The sequence below is a fragment of the Protobothrops mucrosquamatus genome, unplaced genomic scaffold, assembly GCF_001527695.2.
Source record: "Protobothrops mucrosquamatus isolate PMUCROS unplaced genomic scaffold, P.Mucros_1.0 scaffold201, whole genome shotgun sequence".
Taxonomy (NCBI): domain Eukaryota; kingdom Metazoa; phylum Chordata; class Lepidosauria; order Squamata; family Viperidae; genus Protobothrops; species Protobothrops mucrosquamatus.
Genome location: NW_015386556.1, coordinates 400,875 through 424,535, shown reverse-complemented (window position 1 = coordinate 424,535; position 23,661 = coordinate 400,875). Strand labels below are relative to the sequence as shown.

General features: G+C 54.7%; 3 protein-coding genes across 3 annotated transcripts; all 3 read right to left on the bottom strand.

The window, feature by feature from the left end:
* Nucleotides 1-678: 678 nt before the first annotated feature.
* On the bottom strand, nucleotides 679-2,764 carry DHX34 (DExH-box helicase 34; the record flags this gene model as incomplete). Its single annotated transcript, XM_015813872.1, has 4 exons — nucleotides 2,213-2,764; nucleotides 1,827-2,138; nucleotides 1,196-1,453; nucleotides 679-781 (listed from the first exon to the last, which is right to left on the bottom strand). Coding segments are annotated over exons 1-4 (1,225 nt in total), but the record flags the coding sequence as incomplete, so codon positions are not given.
* A 1,442-nt stretch (nucleotides 2,765-4,206) lies between these two features.
* On the bottom strand, nucleotides 4,207-5,449 carry C5AR1 (complement C5a receptor 1). Its single transcript, XM_015813910.1, has one exon. The coding sequence runs from the start codon at nucleotides 5,447-5,449 to the stop codon at nucleotides 4,382-4,384; it is 1,068 nt and encodes a 355-aa protein (XP_015669396.1). The 3' UTR covers nucleotides 4,207-4,381.
* A 7,105-nt stretch (nucleotides 5,450-12,554) lies between these two features.
* Nucleotides 12,555-20,496, bottom strand: CCDC9 (coiled-coil domain containing 9). The gene is made up of 13 exons (XM_015813909.2): nucleotides 20,382-20,496; nucleotides 19,620-19,849; nucleotides 17,262-17,366; nucleotides 17,037-17,180; nucleotides 16,656-16,739; nucleotides 16,399-16,575; nucleotides 16,084-16,277; nucleotides 15,908-15,954; nucleotides 15,649-15,772; nucleotides 15,455-15,548; nucleotides 14,877-15,258; nucleotides 14,593-14,759; nucleotides 12,555-12,997 (listed from the first exon to the last, which is right to left on the bottom strand). Exons 1-13 carry the CDS (start codon nucleotides 20,494-20,496, stop codon nucleotides 12,959-12,961), a joined length of 1,902 nt encoding a protein of 633 aa, XP_015669395.2. The 3' UTR covers nucleotides 12,555-12,958.
* Between the last annotated feature and the right edge of the window lie 3,165 nt (nucleotides 20,497-23,661).

The window sequence follows — 23,661 nt, the reverse complement described above, 5'->3', positions numbered from 1 at the left end:
TTTGGCACCGTTTCCTTCTGCAGGTCTTTCCAAAGATTACTGCCCTTCCTTCCTTTCCCCCCCCCTTTCTCCAAAGCCCAGGAGTGGCGGCAGTTTCCTCTGCTCACAGCTTTGGGGGTCAACTGACTTGATCTCCATTTACTAGTTTTACAGTGGGAGTTGCTAAGGCAGGCAATAAATCATCCTCATCAATATTTTATCTTGGGTCAGTTTGTGCCATTCCAAGGAAAGACGGAACTGCACAAAACAGCCCAGGCTGATTAATCCCAACTCCATTTTGGGGCCCCCATGTCCGTCCCCATAGTCTAGAGTTATGGAGATGGCCTGGAAGGGAACATCCAGAAGCTCTACAAAAGCAACAAGGGCAGAAATGTGGTCTGAGTTCTGGGAAAGCAGAAATAACACATGTGAACCAACCCTGTGCACCAAATCAGATCAAGACGCCCCAGGACACCAGGAGCTCCCTCCAATGAGAGTCCCCTTGGGGCTTCCCTCCTCTTCCCCTCCTTACGGCCCAGGGGGGAGCCAGCCTGAGCCTCTTCTTTCCCTTCTGCCCTGGTTGCTTCTGGAATGGCTTTGCATGATTATTCCCTTCAAGTTCACCTCCTTTGCTTCCTGGGTGAAAAAAAGCAGCTCTCCTCCATCGGCCAAACCCCGGGGGGGGGGGAGAACTCTCACCTGCATCAACAACAAATCGCACCCCATCAATGGTCACGGAAGTCTCGGCAATGTTGGTGGAAATGATGCACTTCCGGACTCCTGGTGGAGGAAGGCCAAAGATCTGAAGAGCAATGACAATGGCTGTTAAGAGATTCTGGTTTTGTTGTTGTTGTTTTTAAAAAGTAAGTCCCATATCTCTGACCACAGAAAGATAACAAAAACTGCAACCGAAGCCTAGAAAGCTGCCATTAGGTGCCACCCCCCAAAAAAAATCTGACTCCATTTGTGAACGGCTTAGAGAGTGCTGTGGAGCGCAATGCGAGTCTAAGTGCTATTTGCTAAAGGTTTCTCCTCTTTCCATGAAAAAATACAAGGATGACAAGACAACAACAAGCTGAAAGGGCCCCCAAACTCTAGCCGCACCCCATCTGGTGACACCAGCACCCTGGATTCAATTGGTCACCTCTCCATAATAACCCTCCCACCGTTGAAAGTGGGAGGAAGAAGTTTACCTCTCCAGCCCTGCTCGACTCACCTTGTCCTGCTCAGCCACAGAGAGGGTGCTGTGCAGAGGAAGGACCACCCAGCGCTTAGTGAAGGCCGCGTAAGACTGCGCAGCCTCCACCACTGCCCCAATCTCAGCCACTCCACTGAGGAAGATGAGCAGGTCTCCCCTCTCCTCTGGCGGGTACTTGTGGTCGATAGCCTGGAGCACCCGCAGGAAGGGCTGGGCGCCCAGCCTCTCCCTGCGCCCACGGCTGCTTTCCTCAGGGGGGATGGGCTCATAGAGGACCTGCATGGAACAGGAAGTCACATTGGCCCACCTAGCCTTCTTTCAAACCACAATTTTAAGCCTTCTATGTTACAAAAACTACAGCTGGAAGGACATGGGCAGCTTCCGATTAAAAACTCACAGAGTAGGGCGAGTACAAGGAGTTAGCAAATTACTATTATTTATTGATGTATGAAATCCGTATACCACAAAAGACAGCAAATCTGAGAAACAAACAAATAAACCCACTTCCCAGAAGGGGCTTCAACCACCCTTGCCAAAAGCCCTCCAAAACACCAGCAGGCCAGGCCTTCAATTTCTCAGGGGAACCTTGTTCCAGCAGGCAGGCGTCCTCTGGACCAGTTCCTGGGTGTTTTTCTTCCTGCACCCTCACCGTGATGGGGAAGAGGCGTCCAGGAACTTGGATCACAGGAGCGCCCCCAAAATAGTCAGCAAAGAGCCGGATGTTGATGGTGGCAGACATGAGCACCAGCTTGAGGTCAGCCCGGACAGGCAGGAGCCGGCGCAGGACGCCCAGCAGGAAGTCACAGTGCAAGTGGCGCTCATGGACCTCGTCCACGATCAGCACCCGGTAGGCGGGCAGCGTGGGCTCCCTCTGGGCCTGGCGCAGGAGCAGCCCTTCGGTCAGGAAGACGATGCGCGTGGCGGGCGAGCGAGCGCTCTCGAAGCGGATCTGGTAGCCGACCTGCGCAGGGAAAGGAGAGCGGTCACTCCCGGCCCCGGCTGCCCCCGGCCGGCCGCCCGCGCGCCTGTGCTCACCTGGTCCCCGAAGCGCCCCAGGCTCTCGCGGGCCACGCGCTGGGCCAGGGCCACGCAGGCCAGGCGCCGCGGCTGGGTGCAGGCCACGTGGGCGTAGCCGGCGGCCAGCAGGAACTGGGGCACCTGCGTGGACTTGCCGCAGCCCGTGTCCCCGGCCACCAGCACCACCGGGCTGCGCGCCAAGGCGGCCAGCAGCGCCTCCCGCGAGCGGGCGATGGGCAGGGCGGCGCGCTCCCGCAGCAGCCGCGCCAGCCGGGCCAAGCTCCGCCGCTGCGCAAAGTCCAGGAAGCGGAGCAGCGCCAGGCCAAAGCGGCGCGCTCGCGCCGGGGACACGCCGGCCGCCTCTCGCCGCGGCAGCCGCAGGTTCAGGCGGCGCTCAGGGTCGTAGGCCGGTCGGCCCCCCGCCCCGGAGCCCCGCCGCTCGCAGAAGCCGCGCAGCCGCCGGAAGAAAGCCCAGAAGTCCTCCCGTTCCTGGTCGGTGCAACCCGGCGGGAAGTAGGCGGCCTCCAGGCGGGCGCGCGTGGCGGGACAGTCCCAGCCCTCCGCCGCCATCCCGGGCGCTCCCCCCGGTGGCCGGCGGCACGACAGGCGCCGGGCGGGCGGGGACAGGAAGCGCTGGGTGGGCGGGCGCGGCGCGGCGGGGCGGGGCTGTGGCGGAAAGCCTGGGAAGCTGCGAGAGGTGGGGGGTGGGTGGGCGGAGAAAGGGAGATAGCTCGCCCCCCGCCCCCCCCTTGGGCAGGTCAGCAAGGAACTCGGACCGAGCAGGTATGGTTTGCTCGTTTATGAGAAGTTTGTGCCGCACGGATACCTGGGCTGCACTGGCTGTGTGGCGATTGGTTGACTGGACAGACTTTTTAAATCAGTGACGTGAGTTGGAACAGGTGATATACGTTACCTTAATTTTTGTTTTTGGGAGTTTATTATATTTATACCCCTCTTTTATCATTTTTATAAATAACTCAAGGGGGCGAACTTATCCAACACCACTTCCTCCTACTGTTTTCCCCACAACAACCCTGTGAGGTGGGTTGGGCTGAGCGAAGGGACTGATCCAAAGTCACCCAGCTGGCTTAAGGCAGGACTAGAACTCACAGTCTCCCGCTGTGAATGAAGAGTACTATATTCTCATATACTATAGCTTTGTTATCTAGTACACGGGTGGATTGTTGCTCTGAAAATACTTGACTGGTGCTGGTTGCTTTGCAATAAAACTGGATCTGTAGCTTGCTATTGCTTTCTCTGCTGACATGAATATCTAGTGTGGGAAGTCACACCCCCACCCCCCGAGAAAGAAATGTTTTTGGAAATATTTAAAAGGCAGAATATATTCCTGACTAGAGTCAGGAAACTGGGATTAGGAAGAAAGATCCCTAGAATCAACAATCCCTCACACCAAAAATCTAATAGTCATCAGCCACAGTCCCAGGGAAGCAGGATTGACCTTTGGGACATACTAGGATTAATCCACCACCATCAGAATACCAGAAAGGCACACTCAGACTCAGGTCAAGGTTCATGCCACAGGAACAACTCCAAACAAAAGGCTCAAGAAGGTATAAAAACCCACTCCCTACATGTGCTCTCTCTCTTTTCTTTCAGAGCCATCTTTCTGTCTGGCTCTTCTCTTCAATAAACTGCAACCTTCTTTCTAAAGCAATCGCCATGTTGTTTATTCCCGGCTTGGACTGAATCATGATGAAGACTTTTCCTTCAACACTAGAAAGAGTTGTCTATTGTTTTCTATTCTCTTCTGAATTTAATTCCACAAGAGGAATCAAATTAGGGGAAAATAGGATCCTAACAGTGGTGCAGCCCATGGATTGATTTTAGTTTACACCTTCTGATATCAGCGGTGTAGGCTGCTCAGAAATGAAGTGCCATATAAGTTGCAATAAATGAAATGTTAGTATATCAGGCATAGGCAGGCATACTGAAGCAATACACGAAAGTTTAGGCACATTTCTGTCCACTTATTTATTTTTATCTTTGAATAAGGGAGAAACGGTGGTCCAGAGAGTCAGTGACAGTAACTGGATCTTGGGCAGTTGGTCCCAGCGGAGAGCAACACTAGCACGGCAGAATGGCCAGAGGGAGTGGCTGGGAATATGTTTCCAGCCAAAGGGGAGCAAGCTCAAAGATAGAGGCACAGTGGCCTTGCTCAGAAAGGGCTTACAGGGTTGTGCAAGTGCTCTGAACTTCCATGGTAGTGCAGGAGCCCTGAGTGGCCCCCCTAGCCTGGGAGGTGGCTGTTGATATTTCCTCATTCAGGACATTGTGCAACACGGCAGTCAGTGAGCGCCAGATTTTAAGCTTGAAGCCTTGACCTGCAATGACGTAGATGATGGGGTTGATGCCGCTGTTGGTGCTGGCGAGCGCCACGGCCAGGGGGTCCATCTGGTTCAGGAACTGGAAGAGGGGGCTCCTCGGATTCTTACTGGCCAGAATCAGGCCAATCACTTGATAAGGAGCCCAGCAGACAAAAAAGCTCACTACGATCACCAAGATCATTTTCAGGGTCCTCCTGGAGCGTGTGAAGCGACTGCTGCGTACACGCAGAACCAGCAGCCCGTAGAAGAGGCTGAGGGCTACCGAAGGGACCAGGAAGCCAGCGAGGAAGCGTGTGACCGCCACAGAGACCTCAGCAGTTTGGTGATTTACACCAAAAAAGCCATAGTCGACCACACAGAGTATCAGGTTATGAAGCTCATGTTGTGTTCTTCTGGTCAGGAAGGAGGGCAGAGTGAGGAGGGTGGCAAAGACCCAGGCCCCGCCACACAGTCTCCAGGCTAAGCGGGTTGAACGGTGATTCTGGCACCAGACGGGCTTCACCACGAGGGCACAACGATCCATGCTGATTAGGGCCAGCAGCAGGATGCTGGCAAACATATTGAGGATGATGATGGAGGGCAAAAGCTTGCAGGCAAAATCTCCCAGCTCCCAATGATTGTTGGAGCCAAGGGACATGGCCAGAACAGGCAGAGACAGGCAGCAGAGAAGATCTGCTACCGAGAGGTTAAGGAACCAGACTGAGCTCACTGTGCGCTGCATCTGGAACCCCAACACCCAGATGACAGCCCCGTTGCCCAGCGTGCCCACTAGAAACACCAGGGCATAGAGGACAATGGCCACCAAGACGATGGGACTCAGGCTGCTCTGCTCTACGCTGAGAGGTTCCTCTGTGAAGTTTGTATAATCGTAGTCAGAAATGTCAGGAAGACCTTCCAGAGGATAATCCATCTCCAAGTGGTGGGCGGTTCTGTAAAAGGACGAGAAAGAGAGGAACTGGGTATTACACCCCTCCCCAAAAAGATGGAGGCCAACTTCATCTGTTTCAGGAAGAGGCAAATGTTTTTTAAGCCCAGTTTGGACCTCTTTCCATACTGAGTTTTCAGTTGTTGGTAAACCATTCTAAAATATTCTAAAACTGTTATAAAAAGTTGGTAAAACCCAGAACAAATTGGGAAGATTAGAAATAAAGCTGATGGGGAAACACATACACAAAACATTTTATGGTTAAAAAAAAATCAAGATCAGCTGAAATAAGGTACAATTAAAGTAAAAATGTGTGGTTTAAAAAGTGTAGACTAGTTTGAGAAGAAGCCAGTGACCCAGCAAGAGAGACAGTGCATGCCAGGGGTGTCAAACTGCCAGCCTGTGGGCTGGATGCGTCATGCCAAAACCACACCCATCCCAGCTCCGGCAATGGGGGAAAAGTCGCGATACATCGCGACACGTCACGTGACATGAGTTTGACACCCCTGGTGTATACATATCTTAATATTTAGAAATAGTGGCTGAATGCAAAAGTAAATATTTAATCCCACAAATCCAGGAGGGTTCACATAACATGCTAAATCTAGATCGGCAAAGCAGAATTGGAGGGTTCCTAGAAGACGCAGCGTGCAAGCAAACATACTGCCCTCCCACAAACAGCTGGACTGCAAAGGATCCATTCCTTCTTGGCCTCATCAAGTGTCTTTGCAAGCCCAACTATTTAAAAAAACCTGCCACTATATGTTCCAGAAACAATATTCCACTCCTTCAAAAAGTGTTTGCAGTTCAAAAGATATGTATAGCAGTACAAATTCAGGACTATACAAGAATTTCAGACAAAATATAGTGCAGTTGCCCTCTTCCTTCCACTTTGGTTCTTAATTTCCTTTCAATTTGCATCCTTTTAGCTTTTGAATGACCACAGTGCTACTGCCCAATTTGTATGTAGTTTTCATTCTGCATTTTATTTGATTTTATTCTATATGTATTTATTTCAAATGTACATTTTAGTGCATTTTATTGTAAATAGCCCAGAGAGTTTCTGCTATTGGAGAGCTTTTAAATATTAATAAATATACAAACTTTGACAAATTGCTCCGTCTACCACCTTTACCAGGGCCCAGCCAAATGCCAGTCTTAACTGACAGCAGTTCTCCATCTCCAAGTAAGTCTGTCACCTCCACTTCAAGCCAACTTTGTGCTATGAACCTCTTGACTATTTTGTCTGGTGCTTTCTCATCGCTTATTTTTCATGCTTTCTTATTTTCTCCATAATTTAAAACTTAGAAGCTCTTTTGTAACATTTAGTGGAATCCTAAGAAAAAGGATAACCTACTTTAAATTTAGAGGATATTCAACTGCAAATGACTTCGGACAACTTACTTTGGTAGAATCTAGTTTCCGTCAGAAGTTCTATGGTCATGGATGGGAGGGAACAACCAGAAAGGGTTAGCAAAGCTAAAAATATGAATCTGCAGATTTTTTTCCCCGCATACATTGCTTAATCAGTCCTTTGACAACAAATGGTAAAGCAAATGGACGCTGTTCTTCGGTGGTATCTTAGAGTATAGATTTGAGGCCCACGAAGATGCCAGACAGATGAGAGTGAGGAGTGGGTCTCCTAAAGGTAGCTCCCACCAGCTTTAAGAGAAGATTTTTGACCCAGTTTTAAAAGAAAAACATTATTTATTAAATCTTCTCGATTCCTGCGACCTATAGCCAAACCTGCCATTAGACTGAATGAGGTTGCTGGGGTCAGTAGGGGCAGTTCTCCTCACTGCCAGGCCTGTTTTGCTCAGGATGGCCCAGGAAGGAGCCTTGCTGCCCATGAATGGAGTGGGCACTCTGTTTGGTCACCCTGCATTTGGCTCCTTCTTCTCTTTGCCTGGGGGTGGGGGTGGGAGTCCCCTCCTGGAATTTCCCTCAACCGCTTGGAAAGAAAAATCAGTGCAGACAAATCCCACTTGGCTCTTGTTAATCATTTGTATCCAAAAGACCAGAAAGGTCCCTTGTGAGGCAAAAATGCGTGCCGATTACCAAACAAAGCAAATATACATTCTTAAAAGATACACAGTTTAAGAGGAAAATTAATCCAATGTGCAAAGGCCTGAAATAAGAAGTCTCCATCCTCCCTTGAACCCTCACCTCTACATGGTCCCAGGTGGGAAAAAAGAAATTGCACTTACGGTGGAGGACAAGGCGTTGTTGTGATGCCTCTGCTCAAGATGATTGAAGATGGCAATTTTGCAAGGAGGGGGTTGGACACTCTAAAAGAGGAAGCTAGACTTTATTAAAAAAATGTTCCCTAACTGGAGGCACTAAATTAAGTCAACTATTAATAGGATACCCTTGCGATATTTAATATTTATTTATCTAATATTTATTAGGTACCTTCATCTCCCAAATGTTGACCCTACAGATCTCCATTAGGTCAAAAATTCTACTTGGCCCTAAATAACTGGACACTTTCCTTGGCCCCTGCCACACTCAGGCTTACGCATGTGTCCTGCGGGCTACAGAATGAAGACACCCACCGACCTGTTGCTGAGGCCATCCCCTTAAACCTAGCTTCCTCCTTGACTTCGCACCAGCTGCTCCAAGTCAGAGAAGGGTAGTCTAGAGTCAGCAAGGGGTTTTCCCTCTTATCCCAATACAAAGGCATAGGATGCATGGAAGAGCCACCTTTGGGACCAGCCCTATGGCATCGTTAGGAGCCTTGGCAATTTGCGGATATTTGTAAGCAACCAGAATGGTGTGTCTATGCAACAAGCGTGGTACAGAATGATCACACCATGCCAAAGGATGGCCAGGAACCAAGTTTCATACGGCCCAGTTGGGATCCAAAGAAGAGAGGATCCTCTATTAATTTGAAACTCCTACCCCCATCCCAGTGGGACATTTTCTTGCAGGTATCGTCCTGCTTAGTTGGTTTTCTGTCAGCTGCCTTTCTGATGACCACATCTGATCATTCAGGGTATTACAGTGGGGGATGAATTCCTTGGACAAACTAATGCCAGAGATGTTCTGGGGATGTCAGCACGCAATGTTGCCCATGAAAGTACCTGGTGTCTCTTCAGAAGGCATGGACTGTCAGTGAGGTGAAATGTTCACTGAGCTTTTTTTCCACCACCGTTAACAGGTACAAAGGAGGAAGTGTGGAAGGCTGTCAGGCTACAAATAGTGCAGAGCATTACTAGGAAAGCACAGCTATCTTTCAGTACATTCACTTTATGGATATGAGGCCACCTGTACAGAATCACTGCACCCTTGGCTGCGGCACTAGGCAGCAGACTACCTGCTGATCATGTATAATTCAAGGTGAAAAGCCAGTATGGACTCCTGACATGAGGCCACTTATGCCGCTGCAGGGCACCTCACCCTGCTGGAGCACCTCTCTGAATCGTTATTGCACTTATTCCCTCCCGGCACTCTGCCCAAAGCAGCCTGCGGTGTCACGTGCACTCAGTTTTGGCCTTCTGCAGAGGAACAAGAGTCTGGCTGATCCAATCCATCTCTGCTCAGATTTGTTTCAGGCCTGTTCGTTTATTCATGTCAGAAGCATCATAATTAAGATAAGGCGCTCCATACAACATAACATTTAAAATGTAAAGTACAAGATTAAAGTATGTACAGGTTAAACAGATCCTGTCCAGGAGCTAGCAACATTGTGTTCTGTCGCACTGCCATGAGGTCCTCAAGTGTGCACTGATGAGGGCACACAGGACAGATACACAGTACATATGTGTTGTTGTCTGTATGTCACCACAATCCTCAAAGGGCAGAAGGTACTAGATAGCCCCCTTTCTTCAGAGTGCTTCTGGATCTTGTTGCAGCCATGCACAGCCTGTTCAACAATTTCCACACTTTCCCACAGACCCAGATGCCAGCTCCTCCGTTGCTTCCATCCAGTGTTGGTTCTTTGTACCTTTCCATTGGTCCTCTCTGCTTTTAAGCTCTTTGAAGTCTTCTGTTGACCTAAAGAAGCTTTTCCTAGATTTTAGTCTCTGCTGGTTGCAGGCCATAGAGAGGGTGTTGTCTAGATATTGATTTGAGCCTCTCTCTCTTTGCTGCTTCTTCTCTGCAAACTGCAGGCAGGGCAATGCCAGATAGGTGGTAGATCTTATCTAGAGGGGCAGGTTTAAGGCATCTAGTAATAATTCTGCTAGCCTCATTTAGAGCAACATCTACTTTCCCAGCAGGTACTGATGTATCAGACTGAGCAGGCTAGAGCTGTTGTCTTAAGGTCCCCTGGTTTGTCCCAACTGGACTTTCTTGTTTTTCTTTGAAGATGTTTTGCTTCTCATCCAAGAAGTTTCTTCAGCTCTGACCAGATGGTGGGGAATGGAAGGGGGGGGGCACCCCAGTTGGAGCTTGTTGATTTGGCACCCCAGTTGGAGCTTGTTAATTTCCTGAGGATGTTATTTCATCCACTGACCTTCAATTTAATGTTAGTACACTGCTGCTTACATGTTAGGGTCCTATCTAGAGTGACCCCTAAATATTTAGGGTTGTAGCAATGCTTCAATAACATCCCTTTCCATATAACACGCAGCTTCCCAGCAGCCTGCTTATTGCGAAGATGGAAGGCGTATACCTGAGGTTTTGCTGGATTTGGCTTCAACTGGTTAGCACAACAGTATTGCTTCAGCTCTGAAAGATCTTCAGTTAAACATTGTTCAACCTCCTCACATGTTTTCCATGTACAGTCATTGCTCGATCATCAGCATACATATACTTATCATTACCTACAGGAAGTGACTGATTATTGGTGCAAATATTAAAAAGAGTGGGAGCCAGTACACTAGCTGTAGCCATTCCTTTGATTCCTCCATCTGCTTTGCCTTCCCTGGAACTCCACAAAAAATGTGGCTCTGAAGCAGATTTCTAATGATATTTGTAAGTTTAAAATCTTTAGTCACATCATAAACTTCCTGCTTCAGTGTTCCAAGATTGATGGTATCCCATGCAGCCATGAGACCTGGGAATACAGTTCCTGTTACGTTGCCCTTTTGGAATCCATCTTCAACATATGGGGTTAAATTGACGATCTGTGCAGGGCGACTTTCTGCAGGGCAAAATCTAACCTGCTGCTGTATGAGAAAGGGCTCTACGGCTACAGCGAGGCAATTTTATAGGTAGAATACAAGAGAGAAATTGGGCAGTAGTTCTTAGGGTGATTGGCCTCTTTACCTGGTTTTAAAACTGCTGCAACTGTAGTCTTTCACCAGAGGCCAAGAATATTACATTGTTCCAAGCATTTCTAGTAGCCAGTCTCACTTTTGGTCCAAATTGCCTTATTGTTCAATAAAGATGTCATCCAAGCCAGCAGCCTTCCATGGCCAAATCTTCTTTACAGCCTCTCTCTGTTCTTCCATAGTAAATGGGGACGATAAATTACTTATTTCATCCCAGAGGTACTTTTCAAAAGATGACTGGATTATCTTGGTTTTCAAAAAAGGACCAAGAAAGTCCAGTTGCCTTTTGAAAAGTACCTTTGGAACAACCATGACCTGGATGGTAGAGAACCTCCATAGACATTTAGTTGTTTCATCCTCATTTCTCTTGATCTTAATCTTCTGTTTTGGTGGCCTTTGATCTGAGTTGCCGTTCTCAAGAAGCTGTCTGGTTGTTTGGTTGGCAGTCACCTTGGCATAATCTCTAGAGCAGATTGGATCTTTATTCAGGCGATCAACAACCTCCATACTTTGAGGCTGCTTATGCTCGTGTCCAATTCCTCCATTGTTTTAATCCAGCTTTCTTAGTTTTAGCTGTAGAAGTAATAAATGGGAATGTGCTCATTCCCACCTGCGCCAGGTTCTCCTTTAGCCCATTACAATCCCATAGAGGGTCCAAGGAGAGGCCCTTTTGAATTCCACTGGCCCTTCTCTCAATTTGGTACTGAACTAGATTCTTGTGTTTAGGCTTCAGCCACATAAATCTTCTGAATTGCAAATTAACATAGGACCCTGATCCTTTGCACCTGACATCGCATCTGATCTACAGCTCTGCCTGGTTCAACTTGGCACCTGACAGACATTCTGCCATCAAAGGCTGGGAGCAGGGAGAAAGGATGGAAGGGCAATGAAGGTGTGTGTATGAGATGGGAAATTGGGAGGGGGGAATGACAGGTGATACAGACCAGAGCAGCCGGATCCAGTTTGTACTAGCATCCCAAGGCCAGGCACCCTGAGAAATATGTGGACAGCCTCCAAACATCTCAGCTTTCTCAAAACATTTTGGCGAGCTCCAGTTGACTGGAAACGGACTGACCACGGGGGGAGGCATGGGCTGTGGATGATCCTTTTTTGTATCCCCAACACCCAATGCAAGGAAACACCAACACCTGCCTGGAGTCTGGATTAAGGAACCCCCCCAGAATCTGATTGGGCAGCACCTTACAGGGTGCCCAGGTTGCTTGCTGATGTGGGCCAAAGTGACATGTGGATACATAGCTTTCAGGTGTTACACCGGTGATACCTGATCCAGAGCCAGCGGATGACCTCATCTGGCATTTTCATGTTGTTATGAACATAGAGAATCCAGTCTTGAGACACACACGCACACATACACATACACACCAACAAACCTGGGGCTTCAGGCTGAAAGTCTCCCTACCTGTCATTAACAAATGAATTGGCCAGGGACAAAGAAGAGAACATTGCAACACCAGGGCTCCCATCCCGACCATGATTGATGGCATCAAGAGAGACTGTGGGGAACCCAGATAGCCAAGCTTTAGGCACCACCATATACTTCTGAATGCGTGTGGCAGGGCCAAAATAACCTGGGAGAGCAAATTCATCTGCAGTTGAGGCTATCCAGAAGCTTCTCCTTGGCTCCCTACTGCTGGTCAGCACAGTAGCAGAGCCTTGCCAAAGGGTAGCTAGTTTCTCCAGCACAGGCCAGAATTCCTCCCTTCCAAGAAATTATTCAAGCTTTTATATCTTCCATTCCAGCAAGAATCCTCTGCGCCACAGCCACTCCGCTCCCCAGACATGTCCACAAGGTCTCCCCACTCGCTGTTCTGAGAGGACCATGGGGCCGGCAGGAAGGCAAGACACACGCAAGCTTTATTATCAAGACATTATTTACTTTGTATATGATAATGGAGAAGCCAAGCTCTCAACCCCGCGACAGGAAGGGCCTCACACTCTCCCAGAGCCCAGGTCACTCCTCCTAGACACAGGAGAGAAGAAACCACCTTTCCCATCCAAGGAAGATTGCAGAAGGTTTGGGAGCAGAGCTGTAGGCCCCACTTATCTATGATTTGCGTGTTAAGAGCACTAAAGGGTGATTGGGGAGGGGGGGGACCAGCCGACTGGCTTAGCCCAAACTCTAGAGACTGTTCAAGAGTGGCAGAAACATGCAGAGCGCATGTGCGTGTCACAACTGTACCCAGCAGCTCTGAGGAAGATGATGGTCTGGCTCAAGTTCAAGGTGGGCTGCATTCCAAGCGGCCCTGGAAAAGAACCATCAGGGTGCAGCCTCTGGTGCCTCACTCTCCAAGTGCTCCTGGTGGGCAGGAGAGAAAAAGTCACCAAGCACGAAACAGCAACGGAAAGGAGGCTGGCCACAGGCAAAGACCTGCCAAAAGGGGGTCTTGAGATTCTCTGAGACCAAGCCAGGATGGGGGCCATAAGCCAGCTGTGTTCATGCAACCCTCTTCAGCTGATGACTAAATTAACTAGCCTTTGATATTTGCGCACTACACAGAGCCATAAACTAACCAAGCTAACTGTATTGGCGCAACATGGCAAGCCACAAAACTTAAAATTAAGCAAGTTAAGCATATTCTGCAAATAGGCTGTTAAGTTTCAAGCCAAGTTTGTTAAGCTGGATCTTCGAACCCAGCCTTATATAGCAGTCTAACTTTTGGAGTTTCTGAACCAAAATTGTTCATTTACTCATTTTCTTCTTCTTCTTACCAAATTCTTAGAAGGGTAAGAATTGCCCTCTTATGAACTATTTATTGTTCTGGTGGCCTTTCAGGTTGAAGAGTAGCAAAAATACTCCAAAATAACGATAAAATGCTGCATGTATATTTTAAAACTTAAGCTAAAATCCCAAGTATAACTCTTATTTTGATTTCTGGACATCAGCACATCAATAATTTTAAACATCACAATCACATTAATGTAATGCATGCCTGATGACTCTGCTATTAAATTAAGCAACTTATCAATTGACAGTGGCAGTAATGCTTTAATTGGAATTTTAACCTAACAGAGCACACAGTCCTTGTGTGAAGCAAAGATTTTTTAGAGGAGGGGGGTGCCTGACACCCCCCCCATTCCATTCCTTCCTTCCCAGCATCAAGGTCCACCTGCCATTTGCTTAGGAAAGGACAAACAAGGTTTCCTGCCAGACCAGTGCCATGCTTGGCTGGTAGCAGCTGTTTTGCAGCTGCTCATGAGAACTGATTCCCTCAGCCTGCAGCCATCAAAGCACTTTTTGCCTTCTGCACCCCTTGGTAGAGTTTGTTGGGGGCCACTCGTAATGCTGCCAATGGTTGCCTCCCTTCAGAGTCTGCACAGGGCTAAACAAGGCTCGACACCCCACCCACTCCCGGTGAGGCAAAGCGGATTCTCTCCCCAAATAACCAAGCGGTAGCAGATGCATGCAGCATAAAAAGAGGAGCCCTATAGAGAGAAGTACTTGAGGAACACACATGCTTCTCCTAGGCTTATAGGATACGGGATCCCCTTGGCCGCGGCCTTAAGGCAGCCCTGCTGCAGCTCAAACCACTTCCCAAACTGGAGGTGGGTTCAAGGCCTTTACATAGAGGATCTTCCAGCTACAATCGACTCAGCAAGGAAGCAATTGTAGTAGGCATCACATCACATTTGGTGGAAATAATTCCACCAAAACTCTGAAACAATGGCCTGGATCAAAAGCAACAGGCAGTGAACCACGGGGGGGGGGGGGGGGGGGGGGGGGGGGGAAGGGGGGCAGAGTAGAGCTCCTTCCCTGAGTAGGGCAAGTAACACAAGAATGTTGGAAGACTAAAAGTCCGTGATCTCCAGCTCCAGTGAGCTGCGAGGGAGGGGGGGGGAGGCAGGCCAGAACTGGTCCCTAAATGATCATGCGATGCTAGGGAGTCTACTCACCCCCATCTTCCACCTTGCTCGGGTAGCCACCTCCTTGGGCTCGGGCACTTCTGCATCCATTTTTATCTCTGCCTCCGACGCTCTGGGTGCAGCAGAGGCTGACCCTCCTGCTGGGGAGTCCACAGGAAGGGATCCCTGCACTGCCAGTGGTACTGGGGGACCCATTCCTGCAAGAAGGGAAGAACAGCACTGAGCAGCATCCCATAGTAAAATACACCCTCTTCCTGCCCCACCTCTCCAGGGTTGCCTCAGGAGCCCTCCACATGCCCGCCTGTGTCCTTTACCAGCAGTCCCAGCAGGCAGTTCCTCCCTGGGCGCAGCCAACGGGCTTTGGCTGCTGTGGCTGGCTCGGGGGGAACACATCTCCATCTCTTCCCCCCAGTCAGACACAGGCTCATATCCCTCTGCTGGCTCCAAGGGGGTCAGGGGCGCCCCCTCCATGGCTGCAGCCTCTTCAGGTGAAGCAGACCGAACGGTGGGCTGCTGTCTGGGCTGCCTCTGGGGCAGGGGGGAGCAGGAGGGATGAGGCCCATCTTCCTCCGAGGAAGAATCCTGGCTGCTGTTGGCTTCAGCTCCTTCCTCCTCCTCCTCCTCCTCCTCGCTGACGTCCTCCCACTCATCCTCTTCCTCATCCTCTTCTGTCGCTGCGGCTATTTGTGGCTCTGTCTGGGGGATCCCAGGGCAGGAGAGAAAAGGATCAAAGGAGAGATCTAAGAACTACCTTTGACTCAATTGTGGACCACGGCTTGGGAGAAGGCTTCTTCAACCCCGGCCCAGGGACAGAACTCCCCAGAGGCCCACCTAGGTCTCCCAGATTGGTTTGGGGAGCAGTAAGAAACACTCCACATGCAGCCCTCCCCACCTGTGGCACAGGGGCAGCCTCTGCCTTATCCTCCCCCGCAGATGCAGGCAACGTCCCGTCTGCTTCCTCCTTTTCCCACCGGTTGTCGTGCATGCTGCAGAGACAGGCCAAAGCTGAGCCGAGAGCCTCGCACCAGGGCAGGACAAGCAGAGAGACCCTCTGCTGTAGCTCCCACCCTCCCAGCCTGTGTTCACCTGTAGGACTTGGGAGGACTCCCTCGGGGGTGCCCACGGCCTCGAATCTTCCGGTGCCGGTCCCCAGGCTGACCAACCATGAATTCCCCAAAAGTGGGTAGTTTGGGAGGGTACTTGGAGGGCTCTACAACAGTAAGAAGATCAAAGGAAGGCAGAGGCTCTCCAGAGGCGATGCTTGCCAAATACCCGCTTTCTGCCCCAGGGCACTGTCCCCACTCTGACAAAGAGGAAGCCCCCACAGCACGTGTTCCCTCCTTACCCTGCTTGTCAGTCGATGAGCCTCGAGGCCCCTTGCCTTCTTTCAGCCTGTGAAGACGAGAAGCCAGAGGTAAGAGAGACCCTTCTACCTCTGCAGCTCAGTTGCTCCAGGGACCCCCTCCTGATCCCCTGCCCAAAGAAAGGTCAGCAGCCGGCCCATGCGATCAGGGCACCTACGCGGGATCTGTCTTCTCGGCATCCCATTCTCTGCGCCACTCCCCAGTGGGCTGGCGGTGCCGGGCCAAGCGATCCCGGTCAATCTGCTCCCGTTCCTGCTTCCAGCGAGTATACTCAGCCCGTTCGCGGCCAGTCATGGAAAGCGTCATATCCAAGGTCGTCTTCGGGCCCCTGCACCGACCACTGCCCCGGCCCTGCCAGAGAAAATCCCATGGGGAAAGCGGGGGGGGGGGGGAGGGAGCTGTCACACCAGCCCAGAAAGGATTAGCGAACGAAAGGACTCTCCCACACACATACATCCGTTCTCAAACGCACCAGAGAGGGCGGCTCTTTGCCTGGCTCTAGGCCCGTCTTGACCTTATCAAAGTCGGCGCCGCCCCAGTTCCGAACGTGGCGGCGGCTGCCCTCCCGCCGGCCGGCCTCGGAGAAGGCGCCACTGCGGCGCGGGTCGTCCAGGAAGTTGCGGACTGGGTTCTTCTCTTGCAGCCCGTCCTGCCCAGGGGAGAGCAGCGGGGCTTGAGCCGAGCCCGGGGCCGCCCGCCCCCCTAGCCCCTCCCCGGCGCACCACTCACCCGCTGCCCGCGCTCGTACTCGGCGATCTTCTCCATCTCCTCGTTCATCTGCTCGATGTTCCGCCGCCGCCGCTCCTCCCACTCCTGCGGGGGGGAAAAAGCCCTGCAAGCGCCCCGCCGCCGGAGCCCCCCCCCGCCTCCCCGATACGGCCCCGACGCCTTACCTGGGAGCGCCGGTCGCCTCCGGCTACGTCCGCTCGGCCCCGCGGCTNGCCTCCGGGCTGCGGCTCTCCCCGGGGCTCCCTGACGGCGGCGGCCTTCCTCCCGAGCGCGCGCCGGTCCTGGCGAGAGAAGCGGGGCGCGTGAGGCTCGCCCGGCGGCGGCGGCGGCGGCGGCGGCTCCCCTCCCAGCCGCCCCGGCCTTCCGCTCGCCCGGCCTCACCTCGGGCGCCGGCTGGACCCTGGCGGCCTCCGGCTCCGCTCGCCGCCTCTCGGGCTGCCTGCCCGCCTCCGCCGAGCGGGCCTTCCGCGCCCCGGTCACCGCGACGCCCTCCCGCTCGGCCTTGCGCCGGTCCTCCTCGATCTCCTGCGCGGAGGAAGAGAGAGACGCTGAGCCGAGCCCCCCGCCGGACCTCTCCCCTCCGACCCCTCCCCGCCGGGAGCCCACCTGGTAGCGACGGATGAGCGCCTGGTTCTTGCGCCGCAGCGCCTGGATGCGCTTGTCCAGCTCGGCGTCCTTCTCCTCCCGTGACTGCAGCTCCAGCGAGGCGGACTGCGCGGAAGGAGAGCAGCGGGAGAACGGCCGCCTCTTCACCCCCACCCCGTCCGCTCCCCCCTCCCGGGCGCCCCTCCCCAGCCTACCATCCTCCTCGCCGGACCCGAAGCTCCCGGGCGCCCAGCACGCGCCCCCTCCCACACCGCCGAGGACGCGCTTCCGCTTCCTTCCGGAGAAGGCTGTTCTTGCAGCGTGCCGCGCCGCCCCTCGGTCGGAGGTTGCGGTGCCTCTGTAGGGAAACGGGCGCCCGGGGCAGACGGCCGGGTGAAGCGGCGCCCCGTCCTTCCGGGGAAGGGTTTGCCCCGGAGCTTCCCATCCCGCTCGAGCTGCCGGCCTAAAGCGCCCTCAACTGCCAGCCGCGGTCAAGGAGCTTCTCTCCGCCCAGAGCAGAGGCCGGGCGCACCGCTGTCCCCTCGCCCCAAGCCGAGGGGTCGCAGGGAGGGGGAGCGAGAGCAGCCGGTGGTCCCGGTGCAAGCCCGAGCCCCCTCCTGGAACGGACCGAGAAGAGCGCGGAGTTGGGCTTCTCTCCGTGGCAGCGGGGGGGGGGGCGGAGGCGGGGGTCAAGGGTCCTGCAGCCAAGGCCGATCTAAGGCGTCCCGGGCCAGATAGCGTTGAGCTGAGCCCATTTGTGAAGGGCAGCGACAGTAATCATAACTTATGAGAACGGTGTGCAGCCCGCAGCTCGCAACAGTCAAGGAAAGACGTTACAATAAAAGCGGTCGAAGATGGCAGGTGGGACAGATCAGATGGATGAGAAGAACAATGTCTTTTTCAGCCGATGGAGCCATCTGCAGCAGCAGGAAAAGGACCGAGGGTATGCAGGGTGGGTGTCCTTTTGGCCCCTGCTGCAGGGTGCAGAGCTAGCTCTCCCTTTGGGTGTGATGGGGGAGGGTGGTCTTTAAGAGATTCTGAATTCTCTAGACAGGAGACTGACACATGTTGCCATCAACTGTGTTATTAAATTTATTTGCCCCCATCTTACAGTTCGAAGCAGAACTCCCTCATCTGTACCTAAACACTAGAGCTCTCCAACATGACTTTACTTTTAGTAATGCTGACCATCATCCTGGTAGGTTTAGCCAGTGTTCAAGCCTGTTGAGGTTAGAACATAAGCCATGCCCCTAGATCACACCCTGGGCGGTCTGATCAAGCAGTCTATTTGCACAGTGGCTAGCAAGCTGCACAACAAAGCCCTACAGATGCCCTCAGAAGCAGGCCCTCTGCCATCAAGGTGAACAGCCAGTGCTCGCCGTACAGAATTCCAAAGTTTAATTATACCTTGTATTTTAAAAATCATTTTTTCTCTCTCCTGATTCTTCTAGGATTCAAATTCATTTGATTCAAATTCATTTGATTCTAAGTCTAGTGTTTTGGGATGGTGAAAATAGCTTACCCTTGTTTACCTTATCTACATTATGCATACTTTTGTGCCTCTTCATCATGTCCCCCCACCATTTATCTCCTTGCTAGGCTAAAACTCCCCAAATGTTGCAACCTTTCCTCTTGGGGAAGTCACTCCAGCACTGTCCTAGACTGTCCTCTGAAATGTCTCATACTCCACCATTTCCTTTTGGAGGTGCAGCAGCCAGAACAGTACGTAATATTCCAGATGCAACTCCACCATTGATTCATATAAGGGTTTTAGGATATTCATATAAGGGTTTTAGGATATTTTCAGTAACATGTTCAATGCCCTGTATATAAGATTTTGGTCAATCTTCCTAGTTACGTCACCTACAAATTTGATACGCATTTATTCCATGTCACCCTCACTCGAATAGAGTCCTAGTGATCTCATCAAACTCCCAAGACAATGCAGGACCATTGACAAGCAAACTTCAGGTGCGCTTGGTCAACACCTGCAAATTGAACACATTGAACAATCTCTAACCTGCACCTCTTCAAGCAGATACTGAGAAACCTGTAGTCTCCCATTTCCACTATGGGTTTGGTGGTTAATTTAGAAAAGCCTGCCACTGTTGCTTCTGGTTCCTTCTAATCGTAATTGTAAAACATTTCACAAGTGCTAATGGAAGACATTATTTGTAGCTCAGGGTTGAGTCCTGGGTGCTCTCTGAGCTTACTAATTAGGTAATATGGATATTCTTTAGTTGCATAATGAAATGACTGCCACATTCAGAGAGCACTTCAGCTGTTGGAGATTGTTGCAGCTGTGCCCCAGCCTGATAGCATCCAGCCCTCCCCTTCCTGGCTGGAACAAGGGCCTCAGACCTTTCCCCGCCCGCCCGCCTTCTGGGCCAGTTGCTGCACCTCAGAGGAGTAGCCGCGGATGCTGTTTCCATGGCAGTTGCTTTTCCTGCTGGGATGGTCAGCCCGGATTGGCTGTGGCGGTGGAGTGGAAGAGGGTTGGAGGGGCGGGAACCAAACGCCGCCGCGCTTCTGCTGTTGCTGCACCGGCGGCGAAGGCAAAAGAGGGGCGGGGGGCGCGGCTCCCCCTTGAAATGGGTTGGGCTGGCGAACTGCCAAATGAATATCGGGGCCCTAGAGACGCTCCCGGGCCGCTGAGCGGGTGCAGCGCATGGGCAGGGGGGGGGGGACTCCGCAGCCCAAGAGTTCTCCGGAATCCCACCTGGCCCTCGGTGTTCTGGCTTTAGCGTAAGGCCAGGCAAGCATCAGAACCGTGGAGAGCAGCTCCGCGGCCATAATTGCCGCGGAGTTGGAGGGCCCGCCACGCGCCGGGCCCCACCGGGCCCCACCTACTCCCAAAGCCCACGCAGCGAAGCGAGTAGGCCGAATGGTCTCCGGCCCGCGAAGGTGGGGCGCTTAAGCCGGCCGGTGCTTGCGCGCCTCGGGCAGCGCAACCGGAGTCAGCTGAGGGGCGGGGGAGGCGGGCTGGGGCGTGGCCGCACCCGCCGGCCGCGTGTTGCCGGGCTTCTGGGCGGCCGGCAGGGCTTTTCCTGTGGAAACAGGCATTTGCCGGGCGCTGAATGGTTGCGCGCCGCCCGCGATGGCCAATGGAAGCGCCCGGCGCCGCGGAGGCAAATCACCCACGGGAGCGCGTGGCCCAGCGCAGGGCATCCCTCTCGCGGCAGCCGCTCGCGCACTTGTTCGAGCGCCTCTGCCGCACTTGCTCGAGCGCGGACGCATCGCGACACTCCCCTGACATCCCCGGATGCCCTCCCGCACCGGCCCCGGGTTAGATCGTGGCAGGTTTCTAGCGTTGCTCCAACTGCCAGGCGTCAGCCTTCAAGGCCCCGGGACATTCCCAGCCTCGCCGCCGCGTTCGGCGAGTCAGAAACGATCTGCCCCGCATCCTTTGCCCGGACTGAGCCCAAAGGGCCAATTCCGCCCGCCTTAGGTGGAGAGCGCGGCCAACCGTGTTCTCGCGGATCGCTTCCGCCCTGCCAGCTGGGGACGGACTAGAAGGCACGGCGGGTGTCCGGGTAGCCTCGCCACTGCCTCCCCCGGACCATTCCCCAGTCCCCGGGGATGACCTCATCGCGAGGCGGCGTGCGCAGGGAGAGAGGCTGTCACTGGGCAAATTCACTTGCGCCGCAGCCGCCGAAGCGAGGCGTTCCTCCCGCCCAGCCCGGCGCATGTGCCAGCCGAGCCCCCTCCTCCCGCCCGGCCAAGAAGCAATAAACAGTGATGTCAGCGCGGGGGGAGGGAGGGAGAGCGCAACAGAGACAGCTGCAAAAGCGCTCCGACCGCCCCTCCGCCTCGCGTCGCCATTGGCTGCTGCCCGGCTCCCGTCCCGGCGACGCGGCGCTCGTTGGCTCGGCGGCGGTGGGGCTCAGCCAGCCAGACGGCGGGATCCCTCCACCGGAGGTCACGCGAGCAGCAGCTCAGAGGGGGAGAGGCGAGCGAGCGACTGCAGCCCCGCCCGCTTGTTTCTGGATGCCGCGCGCCCCTTCGCGGCGCTCTCCTGGGCGATCGCGCGGCCGCTCGGAATAAACAAACGCCTCGGCCGTGCAGAGCCGTGGGCGGGCCAGGCTCAGAGCTGTGCTCCGCGCCCAACGCCTCTTAAGGGTCAGCCCGGGCCAGGGGCTTAAGGAAGCGGCCCGACGGGTCTCTTCTCCGACGGGTCTGGTTAGGCAGCCGTCAGGCGGAAGCACTGCCCCCTCACCGCCTTCCCAGCGGACTTTGCCCGGTGTTGGCGGAAGGTGCGGGCGGGCTCCGGTCCTTGGCTGGAGAACAGCCTCCTCCTCCGCCTCCTCCGGCTCAGCCGTCAGCTTGGCGCAGTGACCAGAACCGGCCCCACGCCTAGCTGGGGCAAAGAGGCTCTTTAACTTCATGGCAACTGCACAAAGACCCACTAAACCCCAGCGCCTTTCCCAAGGACCGCCCGGCCGCTAGAACAACCTCTGCTCCACCCCAGCGGATGAGTTAGCGGCGGAGGCCTGGTAGCCCCTCTGCCCATCTTCACCGGGAAACCGAAGGCGTCGGCCCCGGGCTTGGAGACCGACCTGGCCCCCTCGCCTAGGGACGGTCTTCCGGCCCTTCCCGTCTGAGGGTTCTGCAGAACCCTTTGCTCGGCTCATGGTCCCGCTGTCCCGGGCAGGAAAACCGGGCTGGGCTCCAAAGAGGTCAGCTGCCTTTTGTCTGCCTGCCCTTTCACGTAAGAAACGGGGCTGGAGGGGCCGACTGGCGCTAGACAGAAGAATTCCGCCCCAAGAACGGGAGGCGGGCACGACCTCAGGATCGATGCGGAGCCGCTGCCACGGAGCGCCCTCGCCGCCCGGGTCACCCGCTCTCGCTGCGCTCCTGCTTTCAGATCCGCAGCAGCGGGGCTGGCCAGAATAGAGGGCTCGGGTGCCCTGTCCGCCCGGTCGGAGACGAGCGCCTAGCCGGAGAGGCGGCCGGGCAGGGGCGTCTCGCCCCTCCCGCGGGGGGATCCCCGGCTCCTGCACAAGCCCGAACTTGCCTGGGGGCGGGGTCGGTGACGTCACGACGGGCGGGGTCCGCGGGCTGGCAGCTCTGCTCCGCGCGGCTGCCTGGCTCGCAGGGAGAATCGTCCCGCCGCTGTCGCGTCCGCTTGCCCTGCCTCGCTCGCGCCGCCGCTCGCGCCGCCCGTGCCAGTCGGAGCCCCGCGCTGCCCCGCGACCCCCGAGCCGCCCCGGAGGGTTCATGCAGCTGCAGTAAGTGCGGGAGGACGCCGCGGCGGGGCGGCGGGACTCGGTCCGGCCGGGGAGGCGGGCGGGGGACACGTGGCCGCAGCCCAGCGGCGACGGGGTTGGGATCAGGGCGTTGGCTGGTGTTGGGGCGGGGAGAGACCCCGTGCCCAGGGCAACCCCGCAGCCGAGACGAGCCAGGTGCCGAACCGCCGCTTGGTTTGTTTACAAACATGGGGTTTGGCGCGGCCGCTCTGCTCCGCCCCTTGGCTGGGTCGCCGAGCCTCTGCCGCGTTCCCCGCGGGCAGGCGGTTCGTCGCTCGGTGCCTTGACCGCTGTTTGCCCGGCAGATCCCCCCGAGCGCCATGGCTAGACCATTGCAGGACCGGAGCCTCGCCGAGCCGACAGCAACTGTGTCCCGGAGCTCAGCCTTCCCTGTGGGGGGGACGCTGGCCCTGCCGCCCTCCGTCTGCCGCCCGCCGCTCGCCTTGCCACCCGGGCTGAACTGCCTCTATCGTTGCGGGCGGGCGCTGGAGCCTCCCGGGAGCGTCCGTGGTGAGTGGCTTCGCTTCGCGCATCGGCCAGGGCAGCCGACGGTCCCGCCGCCGAGCCTCGATGAGTTTGCTCCGAGCCTTGCCCGCAGCTCGGCCCGATTGCTCTCTTTCTGCATTGCCTCCACGGCTACCCGGACGAGCCGTGGCTGGAGTTGGTGCCTGGCGGAGCTTTTTTTCTGGGAAACCTAGGCTCGGCCCCATCCTGGAGCCCTGCCCGCTTTTCCCAGCCCTCCAGGAAAACCGCACCAACATCAGGCCAGTCCTCTGGAGCCCGGGAAGACTTTGGAGAGGGCGGGAGCAGAGGCCCAGGGGGCGGTGCCCGGAGCCTCCACTAGGCTCCTGCCAGGCTTTTACCCAGCTCCTTGCTGACACCAGGGCAGGCAACACCCCTGCTGGCTTGGGGATCCCTCCTGCCTGCCCTTAGGATCTCAACCCCCCAGCCCCGCAGAGTGCAGACACGAAAGCTGTGTCCTGAAATGCTCCTGCTAAGCTGCAGCAGCTGGCAGTTACCAAGGAGATAGGAAACCACACTGGAGCCCCCCCCCCCCNCCCCCCCCCCCCCGCCTCCTGCTGCTGAGCCCTGTCCCAACCTGCCAGAAGGCACCCTTGCCTGCCTGACCTCTTTTTCCTTCTCCTCCGCAGTGAGCATGCAGCCAACAGCACCCA